This window comes from Hippoglossus hippoglossus, chromosome 6, assembly GCF_009819705.1.
Source record: "Hippoglossus hippoglossus isolate fHipHip1 chromosome 6, fHipHip1.pri, whole genome shotgun sequence".
In the NCBI taxonomy this organism is placed as follows: domain Eukaryota; kingdom Metazoa; phylum Chordata; class Actinopteri; order Pleuronectiformes; family Pleuronectidae; genus Hippoglossus; species Hippoglossus hippoglossus.
The window spans coordinates 12,525,674-12,544,811 of NC_047156.1; the positions used below are offsets into that span (position 1 = coordinate 12,525,674).

Here is a 19,138-nt window from a genome sequence, read left to right on the forward strand (position 1 = left end):
CAAAGTAAAATATCAGAGCTTGCTGACTGTAATCAGAAAGCACTTCACAAATTGCAGCCCTTACATCAACTAATATTTGTACTTGCATCTCATTCCCTCTGAATGACATCTCCACTGCTTTTAATCAGATTTGCTATTTTTAGGGCCCTGGACGTACACTCGGCTAATTCTGTAAACATTACTTTTCTTGCGGCAGCCAAATGCTGTATGATCAAAGCCAGAGCTGATGTTGAATAGCTGCGTACACACTGTTGATTCAGCTGTGAGATACTATTGTAGGTGTTATAGCTGTTTATTTGACCATGAATTGTTGCTGTCCTTATCTGTAGTCAGAGGATCTATTGTTCCATTATGTTCCTGCACAAGAGCCGGCTCGTTGTGCGCACACTTTGTGTTACGCCGGGATAAATCGGACACAATGGAGAAGTCAGCAACTTGTTGAAGTGCCACTGATCCGTTGATGCAGTGTGAGATACCATTCATTAGCTCTTCCCGTTGTTTTCAGGATTTTCATTTCGAGGTCGTAGCTTTAACTCAGACCTACATAAAGTGAAGTAAATGTGAAATTCAAGTGCACTTGAAATATTGCTTTTGTTTGGTGAACCACTCATTGCGTTTGTATTTGAGCATATTTGTGTGGAAGCTGCAGAATCCCACTGCAGACCTTGCACAGATGAGTCACGCTGTATCTTGGACCTTTGAAAATAACCAACTGTAGGTTGAGAAAAGCAGCAGGAATAAAACAGAAGAGATGCCGACAGATGTACTAAGAACAGATCGCAAGGTGCAGGAAGTGTACAGTGATTTTATTAATTATAAACATCTTTTGATTTAGGAAGATACAATTAACATCGTCATCTACGACAAAAATATACTGTATAAGCAAAGAAAATCTCGAGAAAGACAATAAAAACTTCCTACTGAATTCCAATTATCTCTCCTCACCCAATGATAATATTCACCCTTTTCATGAGATATTGGTTTCGTGATGAGGGGGTGTGAGGAGACTCCTAAATTAAGTTGTTGGGGACTTATACTCTCTTTCTGATAAAGAGGAAATGGCTAATGTACACACACAACAAGGTGTGAATGTTAAAAGTAAAGTAACACTTTTCTATTGTTTGTGAGCACAGTGTAAAAAAACAACAACTCGGAGTTCTTTTATTGTTTTTATTCATTTGTAATGACTTCAGCTATTACTTTTAAGCAGTCACAGTACATTTGACAATCAACTGCTCCTCATCCCAAGACACAAAGAGCTGACTTTGATGTAATCATTCACAATAAAAATAAAAGGCTCATCAATTTTGAAATGGACATTTTATTATTGTAAATGTGCGGGATAATTATCCAAGTCTATTAAAACTTCCCAGAGGGTTGGAAACACTTAACGGCGTGTGCCGTGGCACGCAGGAAAACAACGCTGTGCGAGAGGTTTGCTTGATGACTGCTGGTGTTGTCAGTCACAGTCCATGGTTTGATGATGTGTTTCTGTCGCCTTGTACCTCTGCAGGGAACGGTTTCGTTAACCCCAGGGGCTCCCCCGGCCTCCTCAGCACACCCAGCGGCAACGGCCTGGGTAAAGTCATGCCCACCAAGTCTCCACCGCCCCCCGGAGGGAACATGGGGATGGGAAACCGCAAGCCAGACCTAAGGGTTGTTATCCCTCCATCGAGCAAAGGGATGATGCCCCCACTGGTGAGTACAGAGCTCCACCACTGCACACGAGAAGAAACAACCAAAGGACCTTTACGTCTTTTTGCTGCGGGGCAGAGCAGATCGATGTTTAGCGTCTTTATCTAGACTCTCATAGCTGGGTTTTGCCTACACACATTTTTTGATGTTATCACAGCAGTGCAGCTCTCTGTTCTAGTGAGGTTGTCACCTTACCAAGGACTATATTTATCTGCCAAGTGGAACTCACTCACTCACAGTGTGCAGGCCTCATCTGTGCTGCAGTCTTCACAGATCTGCAGCTCCAGTCTCGTAACTCTCGCTCAGCTATTCACATTTAAATGAGATACTTTCTCTAATTATAATAATGAAGTTGCAGAGCGCTCCGACTGCAGCGAACACCTGAGGCTAAACTTCTCCTGGTCATATTTCAACATTTATAAAACATCGTAAATGGGGGGTTTCAGACATTGGCCACAAATGCAATATTTCCAAGTCTTCATGTTGCAGGTGTTGTCGGCAACAGGAGCCATGCCAGGAAAACGATTGTGTTTGGTAAATAAACCTCAGGTTACTGTGGGTGCTCCTCTTTTTCCGAGCCTGGATCAGTGTTTTAAAATAACTGCGTGTTACCGTGTCGACCATGTGAAATCGGCGGAGCAGCACGGGTTGCCTTGCGAGAGGTCTGAAACAGGTTAGGCGGGGTGGGAGGACGGTTCTGCTCTGTCTGAGCCGTCAGGGCGTTTTGGTGCTGGCTGTGGCAGGTCTGCAGACAGCCTGTCATTAGGCCATAATGGTATTAAATTAATCACATCTCGGTGTGACAGAGTGTAGATGAAGACTTAATCATGGGCCCAGGGTGTGAGCCAGATAATATCTTGTCGCCCTTGTCGTGTCTTCCTGCTGCTATTGATTGAGTGTGGGCATTAAGACAGCCCTGGTCTGGTGGCAGTATGTCCCACCGCACCGAAAAGATGGAGCTTCTGCTTCTTCTCTCGGCACAGGGAGGATAGGAAATGCACCGCACTGTGCAGCCATTGTTGGTAGAAGCGAAGAAACTTTAGCTGATTATTATGAGGTGATTGTGGTGTCACGTTAACAATCAGGTGAGCATCAGTCAGTGTCCTGAAGTATTTTCCAGCCTGTACTCTTGGGTCCTAACCTCACAGCCATTGTGCAGGATTTGAGTGTTTCCTCTTCAATATCAACAAGATAAACTCACGGTAGCTTCATTAAGTGCCAGAAGTCACGGTGTTGAAGTAGTTAGCACAAGATTCTGGGTTTAATCTCCCTGTTATTTGTGTGGAGTTTGCATGTTCTCTCTGTGTCAGTGTAGTTTCCCTCTCTGTTCTCTGCCCATAGTCCAAAGACATGCAGGTAAGGCTGATTGGAAACACTAAATTACCAAGAAGTGTGAGTTTGTCTGCAAGTGTCAGCCCTGTGATCGAGGGAGACGTGGCAAGGATTTGGACAAAATGGTTCTTTGGTGATACATTGAACCACAAACACAAAATGAGTGTCCCTGTTGTTCCCTCCACTGTGAAAATCTAGATAGAGTAGCTGGCACTATTTTCCAGAGCGATCTACAGTTGCTCTGCTTCTTTTCTGTAACTCTGCCTCTCTTCTCTTCTTCCGCTGAGAGCAGTCGGAGGAGGAGGAGGAAATGGATTTGGTGAGTTTTGACGAATGCCTGGCGCAAATGGCTGCAATGTGAACATGCTTCCGGTAATCACACGCACACTAGACCAAGGGCGCTCCAACCGGAGATTGTCTTTCGGAACTGCCAGCAATAATGACGTTATAAAAAAAGAAAACGGTTTGCCACTGCATGTTTTGGGTTTGGCCTGTGAAAATTGCCTGAGCCTGTTAAATTGGCTCCTCCATTCCCAACACGTCACTGTAAGTCATAAACCACTAGTTGTGTGTGTGTGTGTGTGTGTGTGTGTGTGTGTGTGTGTGTGTGTGTGTGTGTGTGTGTGTGTGTGTGTGTGTGTGTGTGTGTGTGTGTGTGTGTGTGTGTGTGTGTGTGTGTGTGTGTGTGTGTGTGTGTGTGTGTGTGTGTGAGAGACAGTGTGACAGAGAGAGAGAGATGTATGCGTGAATCACTGTTTAATAAAAAAAATAAAACTATTATAGTCTATCACAATCTGGAAAGTTTGAGGGTTAAAGTCGTCTTGAGTGAAGTACAAACCATTAACAGTATATATTTTTCCACTGAAGTGAAGTTGACATCATCTGAAATGATATCATTCTGTGAGATACTTGGGTTTGGTGAAGTCATCTGGCTGCTGAGTGTTGGAACAATGCGAGGAAGCCATCAACTAGATTATGATGCAATGCTGCTTCAAATGCAGCTGCTGGCATCGGCACATATCCCTGATACATTTAATTCTTATGAGGATTTGCTTTGGTATTGTTTTCTCTGCATTTGATTAGTCTTGGCGTGGGGGTGTGTGTGTGTGCGTTTGTAGCATCGTATGCTGCATGACCACACCGGACTCTGTAGGTATGTTTTTGTGGGCTGCATGCCAGTCGCTGCACTAAAAACAAAAAACGACTGGAGCTCCTGCGTGCGTCACCCTGGGAATTGAAATGTGTCGTTAATTTTACCCCTTTGCACCCTCTCAGTTAAGAGGTGTTTATTTGATTATGAAACGGATCCCCAGACCCACTCTGATTCGTCTCACTCCTGCACTAATGCTATAAAAACATTTTGTTTTCTCATGACTGACAAAGTAGACACTCATTTAGCAGATTCTAATATATCTGATTAATCGTATTTTTGTGCCTACAGCTGCATGTCTCCTCTTGTGATTCCTGCACTGACTACGTCCGTCACTTAGCCGCTTTAAATTGATGGAATAAATTAATCATTTCTATTAATTAGTGAAATCCACCTTTCAGTTTTTGTATATATTCATTTAAGCATGACACACATTGTTTTAATGAGCTGTAGGTGGCTACATTTCAGAAAATCCCAACAAGAAACCAAAGCATCACTTCTTAATATTTATTCAGTTACTGCAACATTGGATCAGAAAGATTAAATATTGACTGCCATAAAGCTTCACCACCCCCTTGTGGCAGCTGTCATTATTACACTCTTATGTCCCAGATAACCATAATATGCAAATAAAAAATGACATTTAGTAAAACTTGAAAATTAAAGAAAAACATTGATGCTGTCTTTATTTCTAAGAACACACACATATTGTTTTGTATTTGTATTCTGGGCTCATGCTTTCTTTCTCTGTTGCTTTGTGTGTTTTGCAGAACACCCAGAGGTTAAGCAGCTCCCAGTCCAACCAGCCGCTGGCCACTCCAGTTGTGTCTGTCACCACCCCCAGCTTACCCCCACAGGGCCTGGTCTACTCAGGCATGCCCACCTCCTACAACCCCGGTGAGTCTGGCCGCGCTCTCCCCTCGGACCGACAACAACCACCTTAGCTGTGACTGTTTATGCCGCACGCTGGTCCCTGCTCTTTTTTCAGTGGCACTCAGCTGAAATGCGAGCGAGTTCTCACCGTGTGTGTGTGGCTGCTTTTGTTTTTACAGAGTACTCCCTGAGCAGCGCAGAGATCTCTTCCCTACAGGGCTTCAGCTCTCCTGGGCTCTCATTGGGCTCCATGTCGGCATGGCAACAGCATCAACTGGGCCAGGCAGCTCTTAATTCTTTGGTGTGAGTAACACACTTCCAAACAAAAGCACACTCTCCAGACGCCCGCACATGAAAGCAACACCCACTGCGCTCTGTGATATTACGCTGAATCACACATCTACATATTCCTGTCTCTTCACCTCCTATTTTTTGTCTCTTTGTTTGAACCGAACACTAAAATGCCCGTTTGTCTCCTCTGCAGTGGCGGAGGTCACCTAACTCAGGTCTCCAACCTATCCATCAACACCAGCCAGAGCATAAACATCAAGTCCGAACCCATTTCGCCGCCGCGGGAGCGCGTCACCCCGTCCAGCTTCCCCCAGCAGCAGCTGCAGCAGGGGTCCAGCCGACAGGAAGTTCTGGGACGCTCACCTGCCGACAGCCTCAGCTCCTCCTGTAGCTCGTACGACGGAAGCGACCGTGAAGACCACCGGCCCGACTTCCACTCCCCGCTGGGGCTCGGCAGACCCCCTGCTGGCTCTGAAGACAGGGAAAGCCCCTCGGTCAAGCGCTTGCGCATGGACACATGGGTGACATAAAGAGCCCCGATCACGCCTCCAGTCACCAGCCAGTCAGAGAGTGGGAGGGGTTAGACATGGAGATGAAAGAAAGAGCAAGGGTCCTTTGAGCTATTATTATGATACTATTATTCAACTCCACTTTCAATTTGTGAGACTGAGATGTAATATATCTAAAGTCAATTGTCAAACTGATGCAGTAAGATTTAAAAAGAATAAAATTTCAGTGAGTTGGACTGAATTAAATGCACAAGCGGGTGGTATCAGGTACTTGGTGCAATTCAGACTTTTTGCAGAAGAGAGAAAATTGTTAAACAATAGGCGGTAGATTATTGTAGTCACTGGTCTAGTCAGACACTTACATGTAGTTGCTGTTTTGCTGTTGTGCTTGCATGTTGCAAACAATCAGAGGAAGTCATGTTGCTTTCAGGCTGAGGACCCTTAAATACGATGTTCACTGCAAGAACTATCTTTTAAAAAAAATCATGCTGTAACCACACAAGACCTTTATCTCAAGTGGCCTCTCGTGATTTATCGACTCGATCAGGAGACACAGACAGCACGGAGTTAACTAATACTACACAGGAGTTATGGTCACATGAGAAACAGAGACTACTTTAGTGAATAGATGAAACAATACCTGTTGGGGGAGGTAAAAACAAAATAGCAACAGAATTTATTGCAATAATGACATACTTATTCATTTTATAATTTAAAAGAGTAGGATATTCAGTCTAAATGTGCAATTAAGAAAACCTGTCCAGTTGAACTGGTGAGAAAATCAAACATGTTCACATTTGTATAACAGTTCATCAGTAATATAAGCCAAAGCTGTTTTCTTTTGTTATTTTGTACAGTTGCTATGGTTTCCTAACAGGTCACTCCAAATGCACCGTTTCTTCGCCATTGTTTTTTTTTTCTTTTTTTTAAATTGTGCTTTATTACAAACAGTGTAAAGTCATGTACGCCACATCATGAATCGATATTCTAAAGCCATGAACATTTGCTTGTTCTGTTTGTATGATTGAAAATTTGAGCCAAACATTTTTCTTTTTGTTGTGTAAATAGCGACTTTAATATATATCACCAGGGTGAGGGTACATGCTGAATGTACTGTACGACCACCGTTTTCAAGAAAAGTATATTTTTGTGGATTACAGCCGAGTTTACAAGAGTAGACCCTTAAAAAAAAAGTAGATCATTCACTGGTCAATATTTGCTATCGTGTTCATTTTACTGTAATCTCTTCTAAATTTAATTATCAACATAATCTCCTGTACGTTTTAGTTTTTTTTCTCTCTCTCTCTCTCTTTATTAGTGATGACTGTTTGTCCTGAAGACATTGTAATAACAATGCTGTGAGGTTGAAGTTCTACTATTTTCATATTTATGAAGGATGATCACAAGGCTACAGGGGAAATAGGGTTTTCCTCCCCTCCTATTGTGTTAGCTCGTGTTAGTTGTATACCAGCAGCTGCGGAATACACTGCCAACAGTCAAACCCAACGTCCCACATCCCAGAATGATCTACTGTTACAGCATGAGAGACGTGGCACCTCTCAGGCCTTTTCCACTGTCCTTTTACTGGCAGAAGCAGAAGACATAAAACGTGATGGAGGCGGCTGCTGACCTTCACACAAATCTGAAAAACCGCCCGTGTTGTAAATATCTCGGTCTACTTGAAATAATTATGTAGAAAAATACTCACCGGTTTCCTTTAATTGGCTACTGAAAGTGGATTCATATCAATACGTAGTACGAGTGCTGCAGGCCTGTAGGAACCTTAGGAGCTAGAAAAGTGAAAGTCAGAAGGCGCTGAGGTCGTGTGCAGGAGAAGTGCTGCAACACAGAGCAGATGTCTCAGCTGAAAAAAAAGGAGACGGTGACTTGTTTCCTTCTCGTTCGTCACAGAAGCAAATAACTAAGCAGCTAAATCATTACAACAACAACAACAACAACAACAACAGTGCAACGTCATCGACTTCAATCTCCTCGCGTCAATCTCACTGCACACCCGCGTATGAGACGTTTGCTGTACGAGAGCGAGGTATCACTCTGCATTCGCCGCGACATGTCTTGTGTGCGTTTCTCAGGTTTCTGTTCTCTCTGCCCCATCTTCAACGCCATAGAAGTTCTCAGTCAAAGCCTATGATGATCTATGCAGTTTTAACTTCAATTCCCATTATATATATATATCTATATAAATAGAAGATGATGTCATTACAGGTCACATGTAGTCCACATAGCATTACGAAGAAGAGCATCAGAGGACAGACTGTTAGCCTCTTAAATCCTGAAGTGCCACAGCTTGACGTCGCTGGACTTCCTGATGCACAGAATACATTTTATGAAATGATTGATTTGGATCCCCCGGGGCAATCTCTTCATGTTCATGCACATTAAGTAGACATCCCATGATGCTTAGTGATTCATTATGTAAATCCAGGTGAAAATAGCAATAATAAACAACAAAACTACAACAACAACAAAAAAATTGTCTGCCCGTCGTGGCGGCATCACCTCGTAGTTGAGCACATACTTTAGCACTCGATAACATATCAGGGAATTTTGTAGTTTACCTATATGCACAGTTAGGAAATGCCTTATCCCAAAGAAAAAATGACACCACTTTTATTTTCTAAACACAGAAATCACTCAAACGTGACCAGACCTGCCTTTTTTGGAAAAAGACTCGCACAAAGAAAAACAATGCCTCGGTGAATGCACCGTGATACGCTCGGCTCTCTTGGGTGTATGTCCAAATTCTGCACAACTGATGAATGTGAAAGGAATGGCTAATCAATGAACCTTTGTAGAGGACTTTCTTCACTTTGCTGTGCAAGAGTACACTGCTTTGCTTCATGGCTTTTATAAAAAACAGAACTACGTGTTTGGTAAGTGTTTGTAGTTGATAGTTCACTTAACTAAAGAAGCTGTTTTCGGTCTAGACGCTCGGACCGTTTGGCGGCACAAGCTGGACTTTGTTGCCAATAATGAAATTATTTGTTTCGGAATTTAAAAGAGATTTTAAGTTAATCTACATTTTATTTCCCTTGAATGTGTTATTTTATTTTCATCATACGATAAATATTCAAGTGATCTTTTTATTAAAACAATTAAGATACTATGCTAGCTATTGTTGTACAAAATTTGTATTCTTCACAAAAGTACAAATATTGGCTTTTAATGTGTAATTTAGGTGATCTCTTTTATTCTGTATAAAATGAAGTAAACGACTCTTACATAGAATTTGTTCTCCTGTGAAGTCCCAAACAGTAGAAACTGTCAACTTTATTAAACACCTCAGTGTATGCTCAATCTGAACTCCATGTCTATTCGTCTTTGAATTCCACTTTGAGAATGTGTTTTATTGCCTGAGTTAAAACAAGGGGGCACTTTCTCTATTGCCTCTCACACAGTGACACAAGCAGAACAGAAAAAACACTGCTGTAAAACAAAACTATACTCCCTACATTTATGATAGAAATTGTCTGATATACACCATTTACAAAAGGTTTAAAATGCTGATTTAATATCTGAGCTCAGTGTTGCAGTCTCTGTTTAAGTCAAAATAGAAAAACCTCCATTATAGTTTCTATAATATTATTACTGGTGTCTTTAGGTAGCTTTTGGATGCCGTAGTTATTTGATTTATATGAAGCCAATTTTAATTTATAAAAAGGGTTATAGATATATATTTTAGAAAGATAAACCAGATTCTGCAAAGTGATTAGTGAATAGTCAAGTCAGCTCAAGTTAAATGGAATGATATTAGTATTATTATTATCATTATTATTAATGATAATAATAATAGAAACCTAGCCATATTTAGCCTTTGGTTGACATTAAAAGTGTTAAATGAGTTATATAAAAGTTATATATATATATACATACACATATACAGATCAAATAAAAGCATCATACAGAAAACCACAATGTATTTATCATGTGACAGTGACATTCCAATTCACAAGAGGTTTTTACAGAAGAGATTTGTGCATTTCCAGCGTATGACCAGCAGACGGCACTGTAACACAGTAAGCGACTCTATAGGCCGCAGGTCAGCTGTGTTGATGCATGTCGTTGGTTCAGGTGGAGGAAGTTGATGACGCAGGCAAAGTTAACAAAAGGAGAAGTTAGTTTAAAGTATCCAGTTCAAGGTGAGTTAAACCCTTTGGATAAGAAACACCGAGTTTAAGTGTTCAGAGACTAAAGGTGCTAATAGAACATTTGAACAGATGCTAACTTAACGTGGGAGTTGAGTTCAAAGTTCAGACAGAACTTCAAACGCTTCAAAATGGCGGACAGGTGAAGCTAGCTAGTGCTGGTAGTGATGACCCCCCCCCCCCCAAAAAAAATAATGTTCACATTTTGTTACATGAGTGGATTTTACAACTTCTGAATATTTACCAAAGGGGAATTCTGACTTTTTTTAAGCAAGTATGTGATGAGTGATTGAGTTTGAAAAGTAGAAAGAGCTAAAAACTGGTATTAGCAGAAATGGGTCAGATTTACAGTATGAACTGTGGGTAACGCCCTTCATCACAGTCTGCCGAAAGGCCGACATACTGACAACGAACCTCAAAGTTTGGGTCCTTGAGGGTGGATGTTTGGAGTGGGCCAGAAACTGTAAATAAAGATGGATGACATAACAGCACCCAAAAATGAAGCCAAAGCATCCTGATGCTGGCTGGCTGGCTGCAGGATGGGTCATAAACCCTGCCTCCTCTGTGTTAGTGGATGGGACCAAACTAATAAGCTAAAGTGCATGTTTTTTTTCCCTTAAAGATGGTGTCTGTGATTTTGGGTTGTTCTTATCACACTGATGTGTGTCAAAGGGCAAATTCTTCCAATAAGCTTGGTTTTAATCAGTTATTTGATGCTATAGAAACAGGGTGAAATGTCATGATTGACAGCTTAGACTGACTCTGGATTGATCAAGTCTGTGTAGAGGCGGGACTTTGATGCCGTGGCTCCATCCCCAGATTGCTACTGTGCAAACTTTGCCTCCAAATGCACAAAAGGGCTGCGTTTGTATCCAGGATATTTTGGCTTCATTTCAGGATTCGAAGGAAGTGGAGACACGTCGTCCATCTTTATGTTCAGTCTATGCTCTGTATACCTGTCCCTAAGTGCATGTGCTTGGCTTTCCGTCCATCAGATGCAGGCTGTGATGAACCAGGTCCTGTCTGCATGTGCAGAGTAACCACAGAGGATTTTTAAGCTGTTTAAGTTGCATGTGAGGGAGGGTGACATGCCACCTGCCATGGGGGGGCTTGCCCTGTTCCGGATCTCCAGCCCTGCCTTTCAACTGGGAGCCAAGATGCAGCGCTTTCATGAGGCCCTGATCTCCTTAAGACATCAGCAAATATTGAACGAGACTCGGTCCAAACTGAAACTCATCTGTTGTCATATAGTCTCCAGCGAGGAGCAGAGAGGGAGAGAGGGAACACCAGTGGGCCTCCTGCATTAGCCCCCATACAGCTAGAGTTTATACTTTGCAAACACAAATGCTCAAGTTTGACGAGCTTAGGCTAAACCTTTTTCCACTCTCAACAAATATGCGGCTGTGTGAAAGAAATGCAGTTTGGAATGAAAAGGCCGGTGCCAGATCTGAGCTGAAGATCGGGGGATGAGGTAAAACGAAGAGACAGCCAACATTTCATATGCCTCAGTCATGTTGCGGGATCCATCGGCAGTATTTCCGGCCTGTTTTGGACACATAAGAAGGACGTTGTATTGTAGAACTAGGCCAGATTATGGCTTTAAGTGTATTCTCAAATACTTAACCCACATTAGCGGAAGTGCGAATCTAAAAACAGATACACAGCCTAACAAATGCAAAATGAACAGTCGCATATTCAAAGCAATAACAATGAGGCCAACTACTACTGCGTGTGTACAATGAACAACTCTTGCGTCATAATTTCAGTGCTACTGTCTTGTTGTGAACGGAATATTTGTCACCGGATTCTTTTCCCTCTCCCACATTCTTCATGAAAGAACTGGGCAGGACTCAACACTCAACACTCTGACTGTGGCATTCTCCTAGTCATTGAAACTCATCTTGTGAGACTGGTATGGCTAGTTTCACCCAGTTTGGCCTCTCCACCAATCGCACGCCTTCAAAGTTGCCATCAAGCAGGAAAGTGCACTCCACAGTTTGAGCTGCCCCGAGACTCGGCCTGTTTTTTTCTTTCCTCATCATCATAGTTAAGATGGTTGAGCTGCCTGTTGGAAAACTTGCTCTCGGTGCAAACTGAATCAGAGCGAGGCTGCTCAGCCGAGCTCAGCTGAACAGGTAAAGAATGATGTTTTCTTTTGACTAAATTAGACTAAAAAGATCCAGGAAGGAATGTCAGAAATGTACTCAGAAACATTTTTAGGATCAGACATCAGGTAGTAGGTTTAATTCTAAAATTTAACTTTGTTAAAGCGGCTCAATACCTGCTTTTAGTTTTGAACGTTACTTATTTGTGTTTTCTTTTAGCTTAAGACAGAAAACGGGGACATTTTGTGTGACATGAATATCTTTGCTATTTCCTGTGTACGGTAGCAGGGTTTCAATAGATCTAATTTTGCCTTCACGAAATATTATTTGTGCCTTAGACATTAGACATTAGACATTTAATGTAAAACAGACTGTGGGGATGTATTTCTGCTCAGTAAGTGTCATTATATTCAATCATTTTTAAAGATTGTTCATAACTGTAATCAGTAGCCACCTGTAGTGGATTTTACATTTGGCTGTTGTTTATTGTCATGATATGGCAAGTACACTTGTAACACACAGGAACCTGATTTTACATTTTCTGTCTATGTGAAGGTATCACTCAAGATGGAGGTTAAGAAAAAGAACTTCCTGGAGAACTTGCGGCTGAAAACTAAGTTGCCTAATCTGAAGAAGCCCGGTAAGAAGCCACTCGCCAAGCAGGGGAGGAAGCTGGCCCAACGCCGCAGCATTTCTGTACCAGATCTGAGCTTGGTGCCAGGTCAGACCACACAGAACGCCTTGCTGTCCACCGTCTCTGATAACATCTCCATTGGCATTTCTCCCCGTATGAGTGACACTGATTCTGTCGCAAGTGGCTCAGTCACCGATGGACCGATTTTCAGAATGGACAGACTTAATGACTCATTTCCAGAAGTTACACCCAGGGTTCATACAGTCTACGCAGCGGCAGCTATGAACAGAATAAGTGCACCAGCAGATATACTGGCCCTTTATGAGGAAACTGAATGCATGATTAATTTTGAGAAAAGGGGAAACTTGCCTGAAGATGCTTTGTATGCACGGGTGAATAAAGAATTCAAGGGGAGTGGACAGAAATCTACTGTGGACCCTTTTCCTGCACCAAGATCTATTTTTAACAACGTACAAGTCTATCCACCAAGACCAGACCGTATAGAGAGAGGGAGTGTCTCAGGTGAAGACACCTCAGGAGAGAGACTTCTCCCAGGTTCTCTGGCTGCGGCGCTGGCCAGAGCCCATTCACTGGGAGAGCAATCGACGCCATACACAGAGAGAAGGGCCAAACCAATTGAACAGAGGAAGGCATTATCTGAAAACAGGACTCCGCCGGTAACCAAAAGAACAGCTCTTCCACACAGCATGTCTCTGACACTAGACACTCTGGGTGCTCCTTTGGAGAGTGCAGATGGCACCTCGATGGACTCCGCCTCTGGCACTCCCAGCGAGGAGCGAGTCAGTGGGCCCTGGGCAACGGACTCAGAGGAACTGGACCGCGAACTCTGGTTCCCCATCCTGATGAGACGGGTCTCCACAGAGGAGGCTCTGCGAGAGGAAACTCGGGACGAGGAGGCCCTGCAAGAAATAGGAGAGGTCAGTTTTATTACATGCGTTTTACTCCAGCTACAGTCATAGGAGAAGTATGTAGATGTTATTTGATGATTTCTTTGTAAAGCAATAGTACAGATATAAATCAAAACCAGTCCAGTCCTGTGCACAAACACCAAAGACCATTAAGTACTAGAAACTTTTATAAAAAGTCCCCTTAAATTCAAACAAGCTGCAACAAATTACACACATTCATAGGTAGCTGCATAAGATCAAGATCCGTGCATTTTGGGATTTTGGTGGAAATATATTTCCCAATGTTAAAGACAGTTATAAAAATGTCCTCGATCCGCCTCATTGTCCGGATCGGTGCCAACATTTAATGGGATTCTTTCTTGGCCCGTGTTCCATCCTCTACCAAGTTTTCTGGAAATCCATTCAGTAGTTATTTAATAGATTCCTGCTGATAAACCAAAAAACAAACAAGCAGGGCTGAAATATAAACTTCTTGAAGGAGGTAACTATTCTTCTCCTAGGAATTAGATCATGTATGTATCTGTAGGGCCATAATAAACTGGTCAAGAGAAGGGTTGTGTGAAGTAAATAAGGTCTTATGAATAAAAAACACTTACAAATATAATATCAGCACAGTAAGAACTGTGAGTAACGTAGTATAATGTAACATCGGTCACATTCCCTTGAACATTTGTATGCTTTCATTTCACTTTCAAATAGTGTGGGTTGGTTTTTCAGTTGTTATGCTAAGAGGTGTGCCCAGACTCTGATATGGTGACTTACATAAAGTTGACATTCCTTTTTTTTAAGCTTATACTTTATGACACTAACTTTTCAGTCTACTGCTGCAGCCACAGTAAATCCACAGTATTCTCACGAGATTAGTGTTAAATGCAAATTCACCACCTGGGATTTGATTCCACACAGCTCTTGGATAGAGTTGAAACTCAGGCTGTTGTATCCTGTTTAGTTTAGATACACCGGTTGAAAACCAGTGTAACGAGTTAGTGGCGCAAGAGGCCTTTTGCCTTGACACTTTTTCCTGTTGATAACAGTGCTGTGCTTTGTTGTTGTTTGTCTGTATCAGCCATTATCTATTATCATAAGGAACATTAGAGTTAAGTCAAAGTTTATTTATGTAGCACGTTTAAAACAACCACAGCTGACAATGTGCTGAACAAGCTTAAAATAAGAGGGAAAAAATGATATAAATATATACATACATAAAAACAGAGAATAAGTAGAAAATACAAAAAACATTGTAAACATTAAACATGAATTTTTGAGAATTAAAATATTGCACAAGATGAAATCATTGTGTTAAACTCTGTTTTAAACATTTCTATGGAGTCTGTGTTAAAATGGATAAGCCCCTTTTTGTAACTGAAAAGTACAATGAGACCTTTAGAGTAGTAGCCTTATCTACACACATCAGCTTGATTGTTTTACTAAATGCTTGCAATCTGATGTATCATAAAATGTATGGTTTTCTTCTGTGTAGATGTCCAGTGAAACGTTCGAGTTCTTTGAAGAAAATGTTCAAGACCCATCGGACAACTCTGTGAGTACTCAGTGCACTGCTGAAGAAAGTCAAACGTGTGACATGAGGAAGCATCTCAATGTGATTGGTTCTCCTCAGCAGGCAGCAGGTCCTGAGGTGCAGGCACATTTGTCGTTCCAGAGATACCTCCTGACCATAAATCTAAAGCAGGGGAGGAACCTGGTCATCAAACACAAGCGCTCAGGTAGGTCAACAACCTGCAGGGGATATTAAAGTCTGAAGCTGCTTTCAGAAATGCACTGAACTCCAGAAATTCGCCCAAAATTATCAGGAGGGGCTGTACGTGAGAATTCACATTTCTGAGTCACTTACTAGGTGAGTTCTCCGGAGTTTTTCCTTCCAGCCCCCTAGTAAAAACTCTGGACAATGTCCGATTGAGCAATGTGAGAATACAGCAGGACGATATCTGGAGGGTTCAAAACTGAAAAAAGACTATTAAAATCTGAGGATGAAAATGATCCTGCCTCCTGCATGTTCTACCCAGACCCCCCACCCCCCCCCACCCCTTACATGAACCCCCCGGAGATTTTCCTGTTGAGAGTACGTCTAACCCAGACTATCTCCTGCTGCATTCCTCCTTTTGAAAGGAGATTTTCTAGCGTTTATGCTGTTTTAGTAGCACGTGGATCTTAAGCGGACCATTATTATCTCTGTCTTAGTTAACACCAAATTGCCCTTTTAACTGTGGGGACTTTTTTGAAGGAACTGTACAGATGTAGAGATGTCAGATCAGATAAGATGTCTTTTACATCCTGAACAAATATGCAGTTCCTTGTGTGTTGGCTTTTAGCAAAACATGAAACACTGCATGTGCATATACATCCTGATGAGTTTGATGTGTTTATGAATCAATCAGCCAGTGAGAAGTTGTGAATGGGATAAGTGTTAATGAGTATAAAGCCAAGATGTGCTCAGTTTTGATTATGTTTTCCTGTGAGGATGATGTTTCTTATCAAGTGGTGTATGTAAAAGAAAAAAAAGCACACATTAGAGAAACATGCTGTCAGACCAGTATGACAAAACACACACTGGGATCAAGCAATCAGTTCTTATCAAAGGCAACAAATGATCTGCAGACTGGCACTGCCACATATTTAAACCATTTGAAAAATGGTAATAATGGATGTGGATTACTTAGTAAATGTATTGACACTCAGTTGTTTTTGAGTTGTTGTTTTTCTTTGAGTTTCATTCATATGAATTTTGGATCCATACTTTGCAATTAATAACTGACACCCGGGTGTAAAATCAAGCGTAAACCTTCATAGATTGTTTTGATTTTTACTCATTTAATGAGCTGATTTCCGTAACTTTGTTGACTATTAAGATTTGAGTCAACAGTGTCAGTCTGTGTTTGATCTGAGTGAAAGATAAACAGAGGTTTCCTCTCATCATGTCCCTTCCCTGAGGCTCATGTCAAGTTTACTTTGGGAAAGCAGCGCCCTCAAGTGGACATAAACGGAACTCTGACATATGAGTAAATTAATGTGTGGTCACATTAAGTGTGACTGATTATTTACAGATTAATTTAGCAGATTTTTTGGCTAATGCAGTTTGTTTTACTTCAAGTAATAATGGCAGTTAAAAGTAGTCATTTTAGATCAATAGATCTAAAAATAGATCAATAGCGTCATTAATCCTAATTGAAAATGTCCACCTTAAGGCAACTGTGGTTTTAATCATTATTATACATTTGAAGATCACTTTACAGCGTAATGGTGAGCGGACCTTTTTCTCACAATGCTTTTCTTACGATGCTTAACCGTTTATTTCCTGCATGGTGGCAGGAGACCCTCCCACCTCAGTGCCCTACTCCCTGCTAGTTGAGACCTTACTCTCCATGACAAGATGGCACTGTGATGATGCAATCCCCACATGCCCCCTGTCTCTCCACTGTTTGCCCAACAATCAACACCATGCCAAACGCTCACCAATGGCATACATTGTCATTACATATTCTGAAAGGACCCACGCCACCGGGCCCCCACTCCTTGGTTTTTGTTCTCCTCTTCTTTCCCATTAATTTCCATCGTCACTGTTCTCAGTCATGCCAGAGCTTTTCTCCTTGCTAGCTGCCACATTCTCCTCCTGTCAAGTTGCCTGGAGGTTTCCCTGTCACAGGCTGGCAGGGTGGAGCTGCTGTGGGTCCTGCCTGCCTTTGCGAGATGTTCATTTGGAGTGGGGAGCTGACAGGCCTGACAGCCCATCCCCACAGGGCCTTTGTCATGTGATTCAAGCCTCCCTGCAGGCTCTCTCAAGCACCCTTTTATTCCCCTATACAAATGAAGGCATAGGGCTGGCTTTCATTTTTTGGCCAATCTGCATGCAATTGCAGAAACAAAGAAGTCCCATACCCCTACCCCACTCGCAGACAGACTTTCTTAACAGGCTTGGGAGATTAACACTGGTTGCTTCTAGATTTTGGTTTCTGGTCGCCTCATGCTGGCGAGTGATTCTACTCTTTCACAATTAAACAGCTACTTTCCTCTGTTTTTGCCATGTGTGGGGTGCACCCCCTCCTCCTCCTCCTCCTCCTCCTCCTCCTCACATATTTCAGTGTCTCACACAACCAGCATGGGGGAAGGGTGTGTGTGTGTGTATATTTATATGTCTGTTTTCATACACGGTGTACATTTTAACGTGACAATATGCTATGAACACGTACAGAAAGTAAACAAAGTAAGCATTAAATAATTCTCTCTCACCACAGAATGCTATGAAATGAGTGTTTTTACACTTTTGATTAAATGTTAACACTTCACGTTGCGTCGATTCGCTCATTTTCTACATTGAATTTCAGGTACCAGTGATCCATATGTGAAGTTCAAACTTGAAGGAAAGCAGTTCTACAAAAGCAAAGTGGTTTATAAAAACCTGAACCCACGGTGGAACGAGTCCTTCTCTCATCCTCTGCGAGATCGAGAGCACCTTGTGGAAGTTCGAGTAAGAATTCTGTGTTTGAATCGAAGTGCATTATCTTACCATACAGGTGCCTGCAGTTTACTTTATGATCTAAATGAAATTTGTGCAGGTCTATGATAAAAATCGGACCGCTGACGAGTTCATGGGTTCCAGCTCTATTTCTCTGAAAAATCTGGAATTGTACAAGTGGGTATTATATTCTTCATTTATATTTTATAGAACAGATTCTTTTAAGTGATCATCAGTTGTAATCTTCTTGTCTGTTTTTTTGTTTTTTTAACAGAACCTATGAAATGGAGTTGCATCTTGATGATCCTAAAAGTAAAGGGGATGACCTCGGAGTGGTTGTTGTTGACGTCTGCTTAATGTTTCGAGATGCCACCATCAAGAGAAGCCCGGTAAGAGAAGTTACTTCATTAACATTTTCTCTTGATGCATTTTCTTTTTGCTTAGTCTTTTACTGATTCTTATAATTCTTTTCTTTTTGTAGAGATGGCCACAAAGAAAGAATAAGGTATGGACTGAGAAATCATTACATTTCCCAATTTCCAAATTGTATCGGGAGTACAAATAATATTTTATTGCATTCAACTCTTGTCATTTACACAGCAGAAGTTAACACTTACCCTGATGTGAAGCACTAGGGGGCAGTAGCTCACTGTGCAATGATGCAACAAAGACTGAGGTGTATGCTGAGGATTCAGGCTTTTGTGTGTAACCTTGGTTTCAGCATAGCCTGTTTCTTTTGTGGTTGTATAGAGAATCATTTTTTTTTGCAATGCATATTATTTTCAGTGGTGTTGTTGTCTGTGAAAAGGTACGGTACAATATCATATTTTGATCTAAACCAAAATAATAGTGTTGACTAAATATGTTGACATGATGAAGCCCTCAGATGAGTATTATAGAGGAGTATTTGTTTTTTGTTGTAAACAAAGTTCCATCTCCTCTCAAGTGGTTTTCAATATATTGCAGCTGTAATTAGATTCAGA

At 41.7% G+C, this 19,138-nt stretch overlaps 2 protein-coding genes across 13 annotated transcripts in view; both read left to right on the forward strand.

Moving 5' to 3' along the window:
- Positions 1-6,333, forward strand: part of mef2aa (myocyte enhancer factor 2aa) — a 61,103-nt gene extending 54,770 nt beyond the window's left edge. For 4 of the 9 annotated variants that reach the window (XM_034587088.1, XM_034587090.1, XM_034587087.1 and 1 more), the window contains exons 6-10: positions 1,514-1,698; positions 3,320-3,346; positions 4,948-5,074; positions 5,227-5,353; positions 5,535-6,333. In XM_034587088.1, the coding sequence (XP_034442979.1) occupies positions 1,514-1,698; positions 3,320-3,346; positions 4,948-5,074; positions 5,227-5,353; positions 5,535-5,871 (803 nt within the window). In that variant the 3' untranslated portion in view covers positions 5,872-6,333. The remainder of the gene's footprint in view (positions 1-1,513; positions 1,699-3,319; positions 3,347-4,947; positions 5,075-5,226; positions 5,354-5,534) is intronic. The other 5 variants (XM_034587093.1, XM_034587091.1, XM_034587096.1 and 2 more) reach the window with 3 other exon arrangements.
- Positions 6,334-9,932: 3,599 nt separating this feature from the next.
- mctp2a (multiple C2 domains, transmembrane 2a) overlaps positions 9,933-19,138 on the forward strand; it is a 37,880-nt gene continuing 28,674 nt past the window's right edge. Inside the window, exons 1-9 of one of the 4 annotated variants that reach the window (XM_034587084.1) lie at positions 9,933-10,010; positions 11,854-12,151; positions 12,677-13,693; positions 15,165-15,224; positions 15,303-15,408; positions 18,025-18,167; positions 18,256-18,332; positions 18,430-18,544; positions 18,637-18,660. In XM_034587084.1, the coding sequence (XP_034442975.1) occupies positions 12,689-13,693; positions 15,165-15,224; positions 15,303-15,408; positions 18,025-18,167; positions 18,256-18,332; positions 18,430-18,544; positions 18,637-18,660 (1,530 nt within the window). In that variant the 5' untranslated portion in view covers positions 9,933-10,010; positions 11,854-12,151; positions 12,677-12,688. Of the gene's footprint in view, positions 10,011-10,593; positions 12,152-12,676; positions 13,694-15,164; positions 15,225-15,302; positions 15,409-18,024; positions 18,168-18,255; positions 18,333-18,429; positions 18,545-18,636; positions 18,661-19,138 lie in introns of those variants that run through there. The other 3 variants (XM_034587083.1, XM_034587085.1, XM_034587086.1) reach the window with 3 other exon arrangements.